The 17,681-nt window shown below is 32.6% G+C and overlaps 1 protein-coding gene across 1 annotated transcript in view; it reads left to right on the plus strand.

Moving 5' to 3' along the window:
• Positions 1 to 17,681, plus strand: part of LOC117168886 (dorsal-ventral patterning protein Sog) — a 252,006-nt gene that overhangs the window by 164,834 nt on the left and 69,491 nt on the right. The window contains exon 2 of the mRNA XM_033354793.1: positions 17,378 to 17,481. Coding sequence (XP_033210684.1) covers positions 17,378 to 17,481 — 104 coding nt within the window. The remainder of the gene's footprint in view (positions 1 to 17,377; positions 17,482 to 17,681) is intronic.

The raw sequence follows: 17,681 nt of genomic DNA on the forward strand, positions 1-17,681 counted from the left end.
ATTCTCATGATTACAGTACTTTTATACAAGTATTGAAATGTGAATGGGTGTGCGTGTGTGTGAAAACAGGGTTTTCTTTTCATCTTGTGACATTAAAATATCTTAAGAAATGTGTATACAAACCAAAAATGTCCATGACGAGAACTTTTTATTTTCGAGTGGGAGAAGCAAATCCGCAACAATTTACCCCATACCCCACCCTCGCGGGGTGGTTGGGGAGGGGACAACTTTAGAAATTAAAATTGAAACCAACGTTTTTTATTGCAGATTCAGATTCTCTATTAAAAAATAAGTAATATTTTATTTGAAAAAATGTTTTTGATTTACGCCAGACGGCGCACAGTGGGGTATTTTGGATTTGTTCGTGCAAATAATCGACAACTCGTAAATTTTCAACCGAATTGAATTTTTTTTTAAATACTCGTGAATAAATTTACTGTCGGAGAGATGCGCCACTATTGCGGCTTAAATCGTCAGTACGTCAAAAAAACGTCGACCAACGTCGGCAGTCGTCGGCCGATTTTTAGGCTATTCAGATGTCAGTAATATTTGGTAATTCGTACAAACAATGCTTTACGCTCATTTTTATTTATGTTGTCAACCATTACAAGTGCAACCCTTTCTATTCTCATTCTATTTTTGCAACAAAAGTTTTTAATAATAGTTAATAAACGTTCATAACGTTAATACTTTAATTTTCAAATTATTCAACCGAGAAACGTTTATTCTGTAGAGATCAATGAAAGAGTATTTTATAGAATTTTAAATCTTTTTTTCTTACAATTTTTATGTTTATTTTAATAAAAACTGTAAAAAAAATATTACTGAAGTACTGAAGATTCAAACCGTAATAGTGGCGTATCTCTCCGACATTAAATTTATTCACGAATATTTAAAAAAAAATTCAATTCGGTTGAAAATTGACGAGTCGTCTATTATTTGCACGAACAAATACAAAATACCCCACTGTGTGATGATGCATTTGCAAAAAACGACATTGTTGACTGGTTAAGGCATGCGGTTTCAAACGAAAGTAGAACGAAGATTCTTATTTCTTTATTTTATTTGAACAAAACAAAAAGAAATCAGAAGACTTTCAATTAATTTCCTCAAAATTTTTAATTTATTTTTGAGTAACACCAGGTACAGAATTTGGAATGCTGAAGCCGCACCTACATTCCACCCCCGGTGACCTAACCCGCGGTTGCGCGAATTGAAAAGAATGTTCCATGAAATTATAAGTATTTTGTAATGAAGAATTGGGATAGGTGTTTCTTGAGATATTCTAATGTGAGAAGATGAAAAGAACACCCTGTACTCACGCGCGCGCGCGCGCGCGCGCGCGCGTGTGTGTGTGTGTGTGTGTGTGTGTGTGTATTAAGTTCTAAGCCTTTTATTGTCACCTAAAGCTAATATGTTAAGACAATACTTGTATAAAAATACTGCAATCATGAGAATATTCGTACTTTTCTAAATTGTTATGTATTGTATTTGAAAATTTAAAAAATAAAAAATAAATATATTAAAAAGAATAAAAAAAAACAGCTAGTTGAAAGAGAAGATGAAATGGGATAACATGGTTCGAAGTTAAAATGAAGGTTAAATCAGTAAGATCAACTTTGTCAGTTTGCGGCGTTGAAAGTGAAAGAAGTCGAAACTACGATTTGCAATTATTTCATCTTGCATTGAATAATGCTTACGCTTTAAGAAGTTGAAACTGACGACGAAACTTCGATTTACTTCGTAAGGGCGATAAATGTCTGTGTTTCATTATCTAGTTTAGCAGGATGGAATATCCCCGTGCTGCCACGCCGGAGACCCGTGTTTGATTCCCACCAGATTTATATTTTAATCGCATTTTTCTGTTTCAGCTTGTAATAAAATATTGCAGAGTGTATATAATAATATATAAACTGTAATCATGTGTACTGTACAATATAATTTAAATAAATGATGACTGAATGATTGAATGAATACAATTATTGATGCTTTTTATGTTCCAGACTGATAAATTAATTATTATTAGATGCATACTTTTTTAACAATATCAAATTACGTAAGGATTACATTTATACAGCTTTAATTACATCACTTTATTTGATCATTCATTTATAGGGTATGTGGTTGAATTTCGGCTAGAAATGTTTGCAACTGTGTTAAATGGTTATCTTGAATCAAATTTTCAAATTATATATTTATACACTACAGTTTTTTCTAAAATTTGTATAAAAGTTTATTATTGATTTAAATTTTAAGTAACAGAATTTTTTAAAAAATTAAGTAAAAATTATCCAAATATTTCATTTAAAATAATTATTTCATGATTTCTATATTTTGAAATGACTGATTAATTATTAATTTATTATATTACAAATTGAATCTCCAGGTGTAATTGAGACATTTCTTTTTAATTATACATTTTTTAAATTACAAATTCTAATAATAAATGCCCTTAAGATTTTAACAAATTTAATTTAAAAATGAAATAAACCCCGAAAGTAAAAAGCGAAGGACTAAACTATTTCTAGGAAAGATAAAACTTAAATTTTTGAAAAATGAAATTTAAACCGACGGCAAATGACTTATTTCTTTTTAATTATATATTTTTTAAATTACAAATTGTAACAATAAATGTCCTTAAGATTATAACAAATTGAATTAACAATTGAACATGTATTATTCCTTGACAAAACTCGAGTAATTCAAAACAAAATATAGATTTCTGCAGTTCAATTCATTAAGGCTTATTTCATGAATTCCACTTTTAACAATACATATTAGACTTGTAGGCTACAAGAAATCAACTATTGTGCCTTACAAAAATTGAAAATATTTTCGTACTTCAAGCTTTAAATTAATTTAAAAACTACCTGTATTATAATCGGATGACGTTTCACCGTATAAAACTATTATTATTAAAAATAATTTTTAAAAAACGAGTTTCCTTAACCCGTGAAATGGGATACTCGTATAGGAAACTTTGCATTAGGCAATGCTGAATATTGCAATCAGAACATTAAGGAAAAAAAGTTCGTACATTTTGATTGAAATGGTAAAATTGCTCGCGAGTCGCAGCCATCGAAATTACACAATTGAATATTTTTTAGAAATATCGCGAACAAAGTTGAACAAATAAAATAGAAAAATTTTAAACGTTCACAATAACTTCACAGACCCGTCTTATCACTGCAAATACTAAATACAAACTGTACATCTAATGAAGAATTACAACCATTTATATACCTGAGGTCAAGGCGAAAATTTTCCTTTAGCCATTAGAAAATTTTACGTAAGTGGACGCTAAATGCTTTTTAACTCTCTCCACCCTACAAATTTGTGCGGAGAATATACCTGCAACATTGTCTGAATCGAATCCCACATGGCGTCGGCTAGTGTCCGCAGAAATTCGTTCCCTTTTTGGCTGACGTCACAGGGTGCCATCTCTCTCCCTTTAACAGTAAGGCTGGTTACATGGAGAGAGACAGTAAGTGTGCCGTCAGGTACGAATATATGCTCTCGGGTGTATCTGCCTGATGCAGAAATACAAATATAAAGATAGTTCAAATTTCAGGAAATTTAATAACTTATTATATACCAGCGATTTTATAGAACCTGTCCAAAAATAAATGACGAATAAAATAATGTGAGCTAAGAAGCAAGGTTGCATTGTTGATCAACTTACCTTCAGGTAGAAAAGTTATACTTTTGATTGTTTTTCATAAAATATTCCACTTTCTTTAACAGATACACAATAAGATACTCAGTTTCACTTTTCACTGTTTTGATGCATACTAATTATTGGCAAATTTGATAAATGTGTCCTAAAGAACTGAGCAATATGAGCGGTGATTCAAGTTCGACTCCGCGCTCGGTTATCGAATCCATGTCCAAAATGGAATCTAGCTTTAACGGTGCTGTGCACCGTTAAAGAAATGGCCATGCGGCACAGTTAACTGATGCTACAGCGCAAGGGAACTTTTACTATGTGGAGTAGTACGAATTGTTATCATACCTTATCGCTTAGTGCTCTCACAACTATTCATTTTGTGCAATTGTTGATGGCAAATATTATTTTACATTTATAGCGTAAATCGCTATCGGATACAAGGCATTTTCCTTCATGTAATGTAGTATTATGCATTTTCCTTCATCATAAATATTACTTTTAAAATATTCATTTCGCCTTCCTTACACTATATTTAGTGCTACTCTACATAAGGTATTATATTTTGAGCAGTCAGATAAAAATACTTTTTAGGATAAGATAAAATATATAGATACCTCTCAAAATACCTCACGATTTTTAGCGTCTAGAACTTTAAAATATTGCTAATTTTACCATTTAGAAAAATAATCATTTTTACCATGCAGAAATAGTTATAAATCCTGTGAAATAGTTTTTTTTTATCAGAATTTGTTGTTACTTCTACTATTCTTGTAGTTCGTCTAAAACTTTACTATGTGACCTAGTACTTCTACCTCTGATTTTAAGAACCATTTTTCTCCGTGTGCTTGTGAAAAGGATACGTGTGTTCTAACCTCCAACGCGACGCGGCGCAAGTTAGGTTTTTTTTCGTCTGCTAATCTGACTGCACCAATTTTTAAAAAATTCGCTTCTTAAATTAATGCACCGGTCTCTCTCGACGCCACTATAGTCCATTGCAAATATTTCAATTTTCTGCAGATATTAATGCAAGAAATGTAGAATTGTTGTTAACATTACAAAAGTTCATATATGTCACTCCATTGAAAACTAAAAAAAAGTACAATCTAATCTGATTTTTAGCAAATATTGGAGCAAAAGGTTTCTCCGTGTATTCCTTAATGATTGCGAAAAACGCTACAATGAAGATGAGACCACAATATCGTTTCACCTTCATTTCGGCTGCAAAACTTGTAAAATAGGTAATAACTACAACTTTTGAAGTCGAAATGAAGGCGAAAACACATTAGCTGACATTGAGACTTTAACTCAATTTCATCTTCATTCACCTTCATTGTTGATAGTGGAAGAAGTTGAAAGTGACGCTGAAACTTTGACTCGGGAGAACCACATACATAAATAAATGTAATATTCATTTGATATAGTAGAGCTGAATGTAATGTAGAAAAGTTCTCACTTTGAATAAAATCGACTGCCAAGCAAGAGATGCGTGATGAGAATAAGTTCATTCAAGTCGAAGAAGCTTTAACCAACGAGAGTTCATAATCACCAAATCACAGCCCATGAAGAAATTTTGGTGGGGCGCTGGTCGGGCCCAGATAGAGAAAAATGTGGGCCCGATAGGGTAATCTGTCTAATGCCAAACCGTAAATGAAGCGCCCTACCCGGCAGGGCCCAGATCTGGGTATCCAAAATGGGGGCTTGATCTAGCCCAAATGTGGCCCCCTTAATTTTTTATTTCTATAATTAGTAAAATTTCAAAAGTTTTTATAATTATATTTTTCCAACTTTGTATTTTACAGAAATTCAATTTTTCAATATTCTACATTACATTATCTGTTTGTATTGCTTGACTTTATCGATAAGAGTTTGCATTTCAAAGAAAACTATTATGCTTTGACAAACAATGTTCAATTTTAGAGCTATTACACACACGCACAAATAAATTTTAATTATAAGTATTTTCGAATCTTCTAAATATTCTTTTGGAATGATTTTTGTTTGACTAATGCACATGGGGCACGTAGAATGAGATTTTAAAAATGAGGTTATGTTCGAGAAAATCATTTAATCTATAATGTTACTAATCCGCAAATTCATACATTTGGTATAAGATAATTTCTATTTTCACAATATCCGCAACAAAATATAAAATTCTAAAAAGCTGGAAAACACTTTTTTGCTCACATAAATAGGAAATGCGCTCAAAATAACGACGATTTCTCGAATACATTGCTGGAAATCTTCAGAAGTTAAAAATAAATTGTAATGTTGATTCTAGTGAACTAAAGCTTACCTTTGCCTTCATTGCGGCTATAAGAAATCTCACTAACAATTCTGTGATTCCGAACTCGCAGTCTACTTTTTGCTTTTTGCATTTCAATTCCTATGGAAGAAAAACAATATCACGACGATAACAGAAAACTTGACATAATCTTGTCTAACCTGACCCGGCCCGATGTGGTTCTAACGCGAGCCACGCCATCTGCCCCCTTGCGGTCACATGTGGAAAATCCGATCGGGCCCAGGTCGGAACTCGGGAATAAGTTGGGCAATTTCTACACGGGAGTTGTTGATGTTTGACCTTTAATTTTAAAAGGTCTGTGCACAAATGTGAATAAAATACAAAAACCGAGCGTGTAGCGCGAGGATAACACATTATCGAGTGCGAAGTGCGAAATGCAATGGACGGGTCCTATAGGCGCGCTAATACTTTAAAGCGAGGAGCCGTGCGCAGCCTGTGCGATGAGAATGTTTCCACGCGATGGGTGGACTTTTTAAGCCTTTTTATGCAACACAATCCTGTTCGGAAAAATATTGGTAATCTACTTCTATACTGCCGAAAAATACACCCATATTTGTACCGAAATTTCGGTGCACCTAGGCACTTCCTATTTATATAGCAACAGTCACCCAGTATAACTGAAGGTTTCGGAAATAGGTCCTTTCCATTTTTCGACAAATATTCACAATTTTTAGGGTTTTTCATCAAAGTTTTGGAAACCCATTAATATGAACAAGTAACACTAGGTGGGCGATGTTAAAAGTAACCAACAAGTAGAATACTATAAGTAATCGGACCTATAAGTAGAGGTATGGAAATAAATTTTAAGTTTGTAACTACATCAGCACGAAGTCACGTTGTTTTGTGGTTTTTCCATGTGGTTTTTTCCATCCAGTATTATAGGAAGAATTCCATAACTTTAAGAAGAATTTCCGAACTTCTGTGAAATTAACCCTCCCGTGTGGTGCGAAAAATTCCCTAACTTAAAGGTAAATTCCCAAATTTGTCTTGAATTTATCTCCAACTTCATTTAAAATCCCCAAATTTTACATAAATTCTCCAGCAGTTTGTTAGAAAAATCCCTTAACAGTTGGGTAAATTCCAATTTTTTCCCGAAATTCATCCTACGAAATATTAGGGGACACGCCCGAAATTTTAGTATTATTAGCTTCCCGAAAATTAAATATTAAAACGTTGAACTTAAAATAGTTGAATTTCCAATCGTTGAATATTAAATGTTTTACGATTTTATTTTAAATGCTTCAAATTTAGAAACGGTGAACTTTGACTGCTTTAATTTTCAGTTGAGTTTCGATTAATTGGGGGAAAAAGAATTTGTTTTGAAAACTTCAATTGGTCAAAATTTATTGACAATAAAAATTCTTTAAAAGCCGCGTAATAACCAGAAATTGATTATGCATATTATTAACTATCCTGAATAGTACAATGTCTAAATATTAATAAACTTAAGAACATTTCAATGTCTGCAGTATTCTTGTTATAAGAGTACACGTATTCCAAACAAATTTCGATGTTTGGAGTTGCGTTAACGATTACTGACAGTTACTGACAGTTTAGATAGCATTGAAAGAAACTCGCCTACATTTTTCAGAATGATAATTACGGGTCTTTTGTTCTAAGAGTTTGAAGCGATTTTTTATTTGTTCTGGACATGTTTGTAAATACGGTTGAATGCACACAGACCAGTTACAATAGCCATTGTACAAAATGCACATTCCTTATTGGATCATTTGCACGCTGTTCCTTAACACAGCCTTTTCCCCGACTTTATACTCTTTACCTCTTTCTTTAGTTAGTGTTGCAAAATTACCATTTAAAAATGCGAAGATATGCTTTAAAAACACAAAGCAGAGGGTACAGACTTTAAAAACGAACATATGTAGAACCACTCTATTTTCAAATTTGAATTAAAATTCTTCGATCAAATAATGCAAAGTTGCAGATATAAATGATGTACTTTCTTAGATGTTTTAGTCTTTGGCATATATTTATTTAATCAATTATAATTCCAAGAATTCAAAACAAAAATTTTCTCTGAATATATTTTAGTTTGAATATTAATTCTTGATTTCAAATCGTAGATTTCAAATTATTTATGTCTTACGGTCCAACCGTAAATCGAAAAAATAAATATGAGTCAAAAAAACATGTTCTTCGAAACTCAGATATTTATTTAATAGAAAAAACTCCTTTCAAAACTTCCTGACGTTTCAGTACACATGCGTACCTTTTTCAAAAGTTCTTAAACCTGAGTTGATGATAGTTTAAATAGTCAAACAGATCAATTTTCAGTAAAAAAAAGGAACATTTCAGTCAATAGTTTTAAGAAATTAATTAAAATTTAGTCATTTTTTGAAGTCTCAAAAAATTTTTTCGAGACTTCAATTGATTACACTACATTTTTCTCGTACAATTTTAAAAAATGTAGTGTAATCGATTGAAGTCTCGAAAAATTTTTTTGAGACTTCAAAAAATGACTAAATTTTAATTAATTTCTTAAAACTATTGACTGAAATGTTCCTTTTTTTTGACTGAAAATTGATCTGTTTGACTATTTAAACTATCATCAACTCAGGTTTAAGAACCTTTGAAAAAGGTACGCGTGTGTACTGAAACGTCAGGAAGTTTTGAAAGGAGTTTTTTCTATTAAATAAATATCTGAGTTTCGAAGAACATGTTTTTTTGACTCATATTTATTTTTTCGATTTACGATTGGACCGTAAGACATAAATAATTTGAAATCTACGATTTAAAATCAATAAATATCAACGGTCGAAGAAAGGATTGATTTGTTTCATCAAATCATTTTACAATATTAATTCTTTGGGTTTAAATGAAAAATTCGCTACTCTTAGAATTTTAGCCCTCAAAGACTGCAGGCTGACCATCTTCTAAACAGAAGCCGAAAGTGTCTAAACGTGCACAGGGTGTTATATTTTTTCGTTTCATATACTTTGATTCAGGAACTAAGTTTGGCCTACATACCCCAAAAAGTTACATAGTTTTATCACTTTCACAACTCCCGTTACATGACGCCACACGTTCAATTTTCAACCATTTACAGGGCCATAATTGAGCTTCATGTTGCTCTGAGGGGTTTAACATTCCAACTGTAGGCTAAAGGTTTATAAGTGTTAACTACACAAATTTATGGTGTATTCTGAGAATCCACACTCAGTAATCCATAAAATGTTTGTAATTACACTAGACTTTTGATTGTAGCGCTGGTTTGGTTCTGACCTTAGCTTAAATCGAAATTCACCTAAATGTAAACATCAGGGCCGTTTCGTAATGCGACGCAACGTGACGCAGTAACAGCTAGGCCGTTGTGTTACTACTTCTCGCTGTGCTACTGTATTGCCATACATGAGTGATCACGACATATCCCCTCGCGGCTCCTCTTAACCACAGCCGCCACTGCGGTGTAATTCTTGGAACCCCCGAATCGAAATTGCCACAATCCAAAGTTTAGTGTGTTTATGAAGAAAAATAGCGAACCGCTTTTGAATTTTCACTTCATTTTCTTCAATTCTTTGTCGAAGTTCAGATATTATTTATGAAAATCTATGAATTTATTATCGTTTTTTTTTCTTTATCTGAGGCTAGATACTAATTCATACAGTTTTTATGAAAAAAATATTTTTCCGTGAATAACAATAGTTTTATTAAATCTATTGTGTATGAAATTGGCAACACTGCGAGCAAACAAGATACAGCCATTGAATGCAATACATTTTACGATGATTCACGAGTTGCTGGGGGTGGTGAGGGACGGGGGTGGGGGCTTGGACTTAGTCCAGTTCCACCATAAACGCATACCTGTACTTCGCTTTCACGCCAAGTTGAGAGCCTTCGCTGGTCGAATCCGGTAACCAGTTCGTGAGAAAATTCTATAAAAATATAAATATATACCATTGTAAAAATAAAACGCAATTTCAAATTGAACACTTGCGCATCTGTTAATAGTGTTCACCAAATGCACAGAAAACTTCGAGGCTTATTATCGGACCATTTTACGGGAGTTTTAAGGCTTTATGAGACTTTGAGTTTTTATCACTTTAATATAGCCTTTAATATTACTTTTCTAAAATTAAATCTCCGTAATTCGACTTTAATTGATTTACTTAGATTCAACTTTCCACAATATGATTTCAGTTTAATAGAATTGCATATGAGTTAATCAAAAATTCAATTTGCATTTAATGACATTAAATTTTGAAACTAGAACTTGCCGAGAGAATTATCCACATTTCAAACACGATGAATCAGAATCTAACAAGCGTATAGTGTACCAATCAACAATAAAGAACAATATTCAACGTTATTAAAAATTAAATACGTGACTCTTATAGATATTAATTTTATCATAGTTTATAGTCATCATCATTTATGATCGTAAATTTTATTCTCGCTATAATGTTATCTAAATTATCCTAATAGTGCAACTATTTAAGTTGCTCACGTAAAGAATTTTTTTATATAAATCATCAATTTCGCACATCTTCAGAATTTAAACGTTCCATAGACATTGCCAAGGAGATTTTGTTGGTTACATGATGCCTAAATGTAGGAAACCGTTTTGATAATTTAATACGAAATACAGTACACTTTTATAAGCATATAAGTCGGCATTCTGCACTAAGAAAAAAGTTCCATTAACTCAAAACGCTCGGTGATACTAAATTCCGTATTATAGATATAATAATATCTGTGAATAATTTATTACATTTTGCTTTGAGTAAAATAATTTGGATTTTGGGTGAAAAACACAGTACTAGAGATCCAAACGTTGACCATACTAGTGTGAAAGTAAATGATGCATAAAGTTTAGGAAAATAAATATTTATTTGTAGGAAAATATTTATTTAGAGCGATAAGCCTATTTTTAAATACAGATAGATAATGTCCTTTCAATTTGTAGAATGAAATATTACCGCCAAAGAAAGATACTTTTGCATAAATAGTACCTGCTTTAGATCTAACGAATTGCATATTCGAATATGATCAAAAGCATACACATGAAAAAACAGATTAGTTGGGACAACTATTAAAGTTGTTAGGACAACTATTTTAGTTATTAAGTAATGGTACTGCTATTTAGTTAGTTGTAAGGAATATTTTGTTAGTTGTGGCACGAGTAGTTGCCGTTACTATCTAATTAGGTAGGATAACTACTTTGGTTTGTCACAACGACTGTCTGTAGGTAGTTCAACTTAATAATATAGTTAGTCATTTCTTCTTTGTTTAGGTGTAACTACACCGGCATACAAAAAAAAGTGGTCTGTCCGACAGACGGCACTAGCATATCTATATTTTTTTGGGGTCGCTGAATTCGAATCCGGTGTACAAAGAACCAAGTTGGTTCGTGTTTTTCTGAAAAACGAAAAAATAGACGTAAAATCGACAAAAAGAGCGATTTTTAAGGTACATTTTTGCAAAAAAAAATATATTTTCTCGCCCGGTGGACTTAACCAACATATTTATATGTCTTTTTGGTCGCTGAATTCGAATCTGAGGCCCAAATAACCAATTTTTCTCATACTTTTTCAAAAATCGCAAAAGTAGACGTAAAATCGGCGAATACAGCGATTTTTCTTGTATACTTTTGCAACCAAAAAATTTTTCATTTCCGGTAGTCTAAATTAGCATATCCTTATGTTTTCGGGGTCGCTGAATCCGAATCCGGTGTAAAAATAACCCAGTTGGCTCATATTTGATCGAAAAATTCAAAAATAGAGATAAAATCGACGAAAACAGCGGTTTTTCATGCATATTTTTGCAAAAAAATATATCTTCATCCCCGGTGAACTTATCCAGCATATCTTTATGTTTTTGGGGTCTCAAAATTTTTGGAATCGTTTTAGGACAGCAATCAGGGTATACAAAAACTCCTTGTTACTTGTGCTTATGGGACAGCCGAGGTCGCGTTCGTCATTACAAAAAAAAAGATGGCAAAAAGAACAACGTTTGAGTAAGGACAAAAAATATAATTGAAGATCCTCTAGTTGACCCAAAAGAAGTTTTGATTCCACCCCTTCATATAAAGCTGGGTCTTATGAAACAGTTTGTCAAAGCGATTGGCAAGGATGGTGATTGCTATGCGTATTTGTAAGATCAATTTCCACAACTTTCCTGGCTTAGTTTTAAAAATGTTATAAAAAACTTTTTAGGTAATAAGAAAAGTCCAGACTATCAAAATGTGGTTTCAGAAATGGTAACCAACTTTAGTAAACTAGGCACCAGGATATAAAAGAGATGGAGAGGAGAGGACTACTGTTTGAGTTTAAAACGAGATCAAGTCAATCAAGGTACCAAACGAAAGCGAAACCCACTACGTAGGTCTTTCGAGGACAAAAGGGTTCGATAGAAGCGATATAAAGAAAAATAAAAAATAAAAGAACCCTATAAGCGTGAGGGGCAAGGGGACTCACGGTAATAAAGCACCCCAAAGGGAACAGAATTTACTACGTATCCGTCGTTGTTCCTGGGTAACACTAAAAGTAAATAAAACTTATTTTAAAAAATCCTACTATGGCCATGCAAGGAGACTAACGCAAATTAAAAACCCCGAAACGTGAGACGCAAAGGGAATCTACAGTGAACGACAATCCCAGTCGAGGAAGGTAAAGGTGTAAATGTTTTCGTCGATCTTATGTCTTAATTTTGCATTTTTCGATAAAATATGTGCCAACTGGGTTATTTGAACACTGGATTCAGAATCAGTGACCCTAAAAACGTAAGGATATGCTGGATAAGTCCACCGGGGATGAAGATATATTTTTTTTTTGCAAAAATATGCACGAAAAACCGCGGTTTTCGTCTATTTTACATCTATTTTGCATTTTTCGATCAAATCTGAGCCAACTGGGTTATTTCAACCCTGTATTTGGATTCAGCGACCCCAAAAACCTAAGGATATGCTGATTTAGACTACCGGGCATAAAAAAATTTTGTGTTGCAAAAGTATACAAGAAAAATCGCCGTATTTGCCGCTTTTACGTCTATTTTTGGGATTTTCGAAAAAGTGTGAGCCAAATTTGTTATTTGGGCTTCAGATTCGAATTCACCGACCCAAAAGATATATAAATAAGTTGGTTAAGTCCACCGGGCGAGAAAATATATTTTTTTTGCAAAAAAATACCCGAAAAATCGCTGTTTTTGTTGATTTTACGTCTATTTTTTCGTTTTTTAGGAAAATACGAGCCAACTTGGTTATTTAGACACCGGATTCGAATTCAGCGACCCCAAAAACATATAGATATGCTAGTGTAGTCTGTCGGACAGACCACTTTTTTGTGTGCCGGTGCTATTTATTATTTGTTACAGAGGCTAATTAAAATAACTATAACTACACTATCGAAATATGAATTAAAACGATTCCAGTGGGCAAGCGAGAATATTTTTTTCGAACATCTTATAGGGACGCTGACATCAGTTCAGCTGAAAAGACGTTTTAAAAAAATATTTACCTATGCCCACTAAGATCTGCCTAATTGCAGATGCAATTTGAAGGTTAGGATTTCCAATACAACTTTAAATTCGTTTGATTTTACAATTTCTTGTATACACTTTCGAATGCTTCAAAATAATCCCCGACGCCTCAACTTTCCACACTTTTCATACATCCATTATTTATATAAAAATAGTCATAATCCAACGAGACATCAAGTGAGCAGCGAGATATGGCGGCCATGACTAAACGTTCTTCCTCGTTTTACCATAGGTATGTTGGTTCGTGTTGACTCATCCATATATTCTATGATAATGTTAAAATAGGTATTTCTTTCAAAGGTAAACATTCCTAATATAAAGAAAAATCTTATTATGTGATATATAAATTACTATGATTAAAAGAAGTACGCAAATATCTGAAAGACATAGTACATCTGGACTACACAGGAACTTGGGTTTACTTAGTCCGGATTTACTGCGTTTCGAGAATTGTTACCGTGGTGGTTTTCATGACAATAGGAGCCGCGATGTGCAAGGGAAGGATGTATTGACAAGCGTGACAAACAGCCTTAAGGCCACACACTTAGTGCGTTAGTAGCATCAGGTTGCGTTATTCGTCTTAATCCAACGGAAATTTTTATTTCCACCCTGACTGCCTCCATTTGGACGGTCTGTATTTAATTTAAAGGCCATTGCAAGCAATGTCCAAAACCGGGATTTAATCCAAGTCCCAATGTATATAGTATATACTTTGCATTTAAATTTTGGTTGCTGCTGTGTCCACAGAAACATGCTTTAGGATTGAACGCGTGATGCTTTAGAATTATAGTATATACCTCTTGCTTCAGAACGATCCAAAAATGAATCAGTCGTTTGTTTTTTAATATTGATACAGAATTTTATATCAATTGAATACTTTTGCAGCAAAAATGATCTCTTCATATTTACTGCGATCTCGTGTATTAAAGAAAATAGTAGAGATCTGGCGTCATTTGGAAGAACATTTTTAACCACAATTTGGATAACCGTGGGCGAGTAAGGGGACTTATCCGAATCATAGTTAACGGTGTTGTTCTAAATCAAGGCACAGAAGTTCTAATGATATATCTGGATTTTATGTAGTAATATCTGAATTTTTAATATCTATTTCTTAATAATCCATTTCCTTAGTATAGTATATGTACATAGTCGTGCGCACAATGCGCCAAAAGTGGTTCTAATGTCGTTTATGTCCCTTGAATTTGATGTGGGGGAGAAACGCTTTGTTGGGGAAACTCCTATGATTTGACACATATTTTGACCCATATTTGCATATTAAATCACTTGTGAAGTTTTGTTTTCATTGATTAAGGATGTTTCTTTGGGCCCAAAATAAAAATAGATAGCTATTTATTTACAGTTGGTCAATACATTTAAAATAATGACTTTGTCCAAATCTTACTGCTGTTCCAAACGTATCGTCTCTCCCCTAGGTAGTATGCATTCAGGGGCATTTGTTTAGTATTCATATGGCTTGTGTGGTACCAAATACAGTACAAATGTGTGGAACCAAATTTGTTTCCCAGCAAATTATTAAATTATTTCAATGAAATTTTAGTTAAATGGAGCTAAATTTGTTGACATAACAACCAAATTTTTATTGAGAAAATAAAAATTTCGTTTAAATAACTGAAAGTTTTTTAAGAAAAAACAAAATTTCTTTGTACAAATACCAACAAAAATTTTTTTGTACGCCGTACATCAGGCATGTACTATTTTTATTCAAATATGGTTAAACCGTGAGTGCTTTAAAATCTCAGATAATTTGTTTAGGGAATATCAGCGCTCTGAAATCTATAGCATCATAATATGGTAAACCATATACCATGTACTCTTATATATTAAACTATAGAATATAAATTTTCTAAGAAATTATATTATTACAGAAATTAAAGTAGTTTAGAGTCACGCTAAATCGCCAGGTGTCAAATTTTAATAAAAATGCATCAAATAGTTTCAGAATGTAAAAACAATTTTTAATGTGTTGTTTCAATAGTATGAATGTATCAACACTTTCTGTATTGTATAAAGCATTGATCTGCTCGAGGATCTGCTGTTGGATACAAAATTTAACACTTTGCAATTTTGTGTGGTAGTATTCATAGAAATTGTCCCGACTGTTCATTCCTGAGATGAAATGTTGTTATCTTAATTCCGAAAATCTTGCGATTTGCGTACATGGAATCGGGCACTTAAAGTATGAATAAGATATTTCGCCAGACGCTTCGCATGACGAGCGAAATCAGCGTGACATACATAGCTTTCTGGCCGTACTGTCGCACCGTGTAGGAAGTAAACATCGTATCTACCTCATTTCAGCTTGGTACCATTCACAGATAAGAGTTCCACGCTCTATCTGCGGGAATATCATTACTGTAACGTGGCCTTTTGCATACCTAAAGCCGAAGCTTTGCAGTTTAATCATCAAATTCTCTTCAGAACAATCTTTAAATTTCTCAACATTTAATCATTTTATTTACACGTTTCTGAGGTTAAAAAATTAATTTATGATTAATATACAGTTTGCACCGACAATACTTCATGTACGTTCATAGTAAAATAATGTTAAATATTATAAAAAATTTGAAACTAACAAACTTTTGTTATGAAACATTTTTGTGCATAAAAACCCATCCCATTTAAAATTTAAGTTTTTATTATTTAATTGAGCTAGATGACAAATTAAAATTTTTGTAATATAACAGTACTTTTACTATACTTTCTATAGCAAATTTACAATCTTGGAACAGTTATCTTATATTGCAACACATATGCAGTGAAATTTGTAATAATCATTTTTAGAATTCAGTTGCCAAATTTTGTAATTTATGTATCAAATAGAGTTTATAATGGAATTATAATCTATCAGTTTGTTACTCATAGGTTTAACTAAATTTATCATTGGTACTGCAATCTTCAAGGAAATTAAGTAAATTAAAGAATTATAAACGTAACCTAGAACAGTTTCATGTATACTTCGTACTATAATCCTGACTAACGTTTTGCAATCTGATCATATCTGGTTTTATAAATGTTGTAATACACTAGAACCACATTTTAGTCACCCGCGGTTTAGTAATTCCTTGAACTGCTGGCCCATGCAGTTCAAGAGGGGGCAGGGCTCGAGCGGTTGAGACTGTCGCTTCAGAAGGGCCACAGTTCGCGAGAATTCAGTCGAGTATATTGCGCAATATTATTTATTCCAATTCGAAACGGCTCTGGCTGTTTACGTTTTAATTTCCCCAATTTAGTAACGAGAGCGGTGCGAGGCAACCCTCGACAGTGTAACTTAACAGAGTTGGGTGTAATTAAGTAAAATCACAAGAAATTATCATTTTGTCATGATTTAAAACTTTATGTTAGTAGTAAATATTCTAAATATTGTATATAAAATTTACTATGCATATATGTATAATACTTCTATACCATGTATATTTTACTATCATCTTTTCTTTGAGTACCTAATGAGCTTGAGTACTTTTCTAAAAACAATTTGCAATTTGCACATTTGCATGAGCTTAAAACTCGTAAAAGCTGCCTATAAAAACTCAAAGTTCGTTCTATAACTGTATTTTTTACTTAATTGTCTCATTAACATACCTTTAAAATTATAAAATTAGCAAAGCGGTTTTAGAGAAAGTTCTAGTTTCCAAATTTTGCTTATAATTGCGGAAATAAATTTCTTTGAAATTTTACTTCGAGTAACTCATATTTACAATACTATTGACTTACAACCAAAAAATGGAATAAATACAGTGGGGGTCGGGCAACCTAACCTTTTGTGAAAACTTCTAGAAACTGTAATTCATAGAGCAATTTTTTAATAATAATTTTATAAAATATTTAGGTAGTATAATAGTTCAAAAATGAATTTAATATACGACTTTTAAACTATCTGTGTTTTATTTTTGTTTCAGAATGCATATTTGGCAAGCAAATTCGCGAATTGGGTTCGACATGGTTTGCTGATTTAGGGCCGCCTTTCGGAGTCATGTACTGCATCAAATGCGAATGCATACCGGTAAGAATAATTTAATTTAATAATCTAAACAAGAAGATGAAAATTTGAAATATTTAATATCTTAAACTGTTATTACGAAACAAGAGTCTATAAAAAAATAGTTAGAATGTGAAAAGTTTCTCGCAAAAAGTTTACAAAATCAAATGCAAAAAGAATCAAATGGATAAAAATATTTTACTAAAAACCCAAGTGAAAAAGAT

Source organism: Belonocnema kinseyi, chromosome 1 (assembly GCF_010883055.1).
Source record: "Belonocnema kinseyi isolate 2016_QV_RU_SX_M_011 chromosome 1, B_treatae_v1, whole genome shotgun sequence".
Taxonomy (NCBI): domain Eukaryota; kingdom Metazoa; phylum Arthropoda; class Insecta; order Hymenoptera; family Cynipidae; genus Belonocnema; species Belonocnema kinseyi.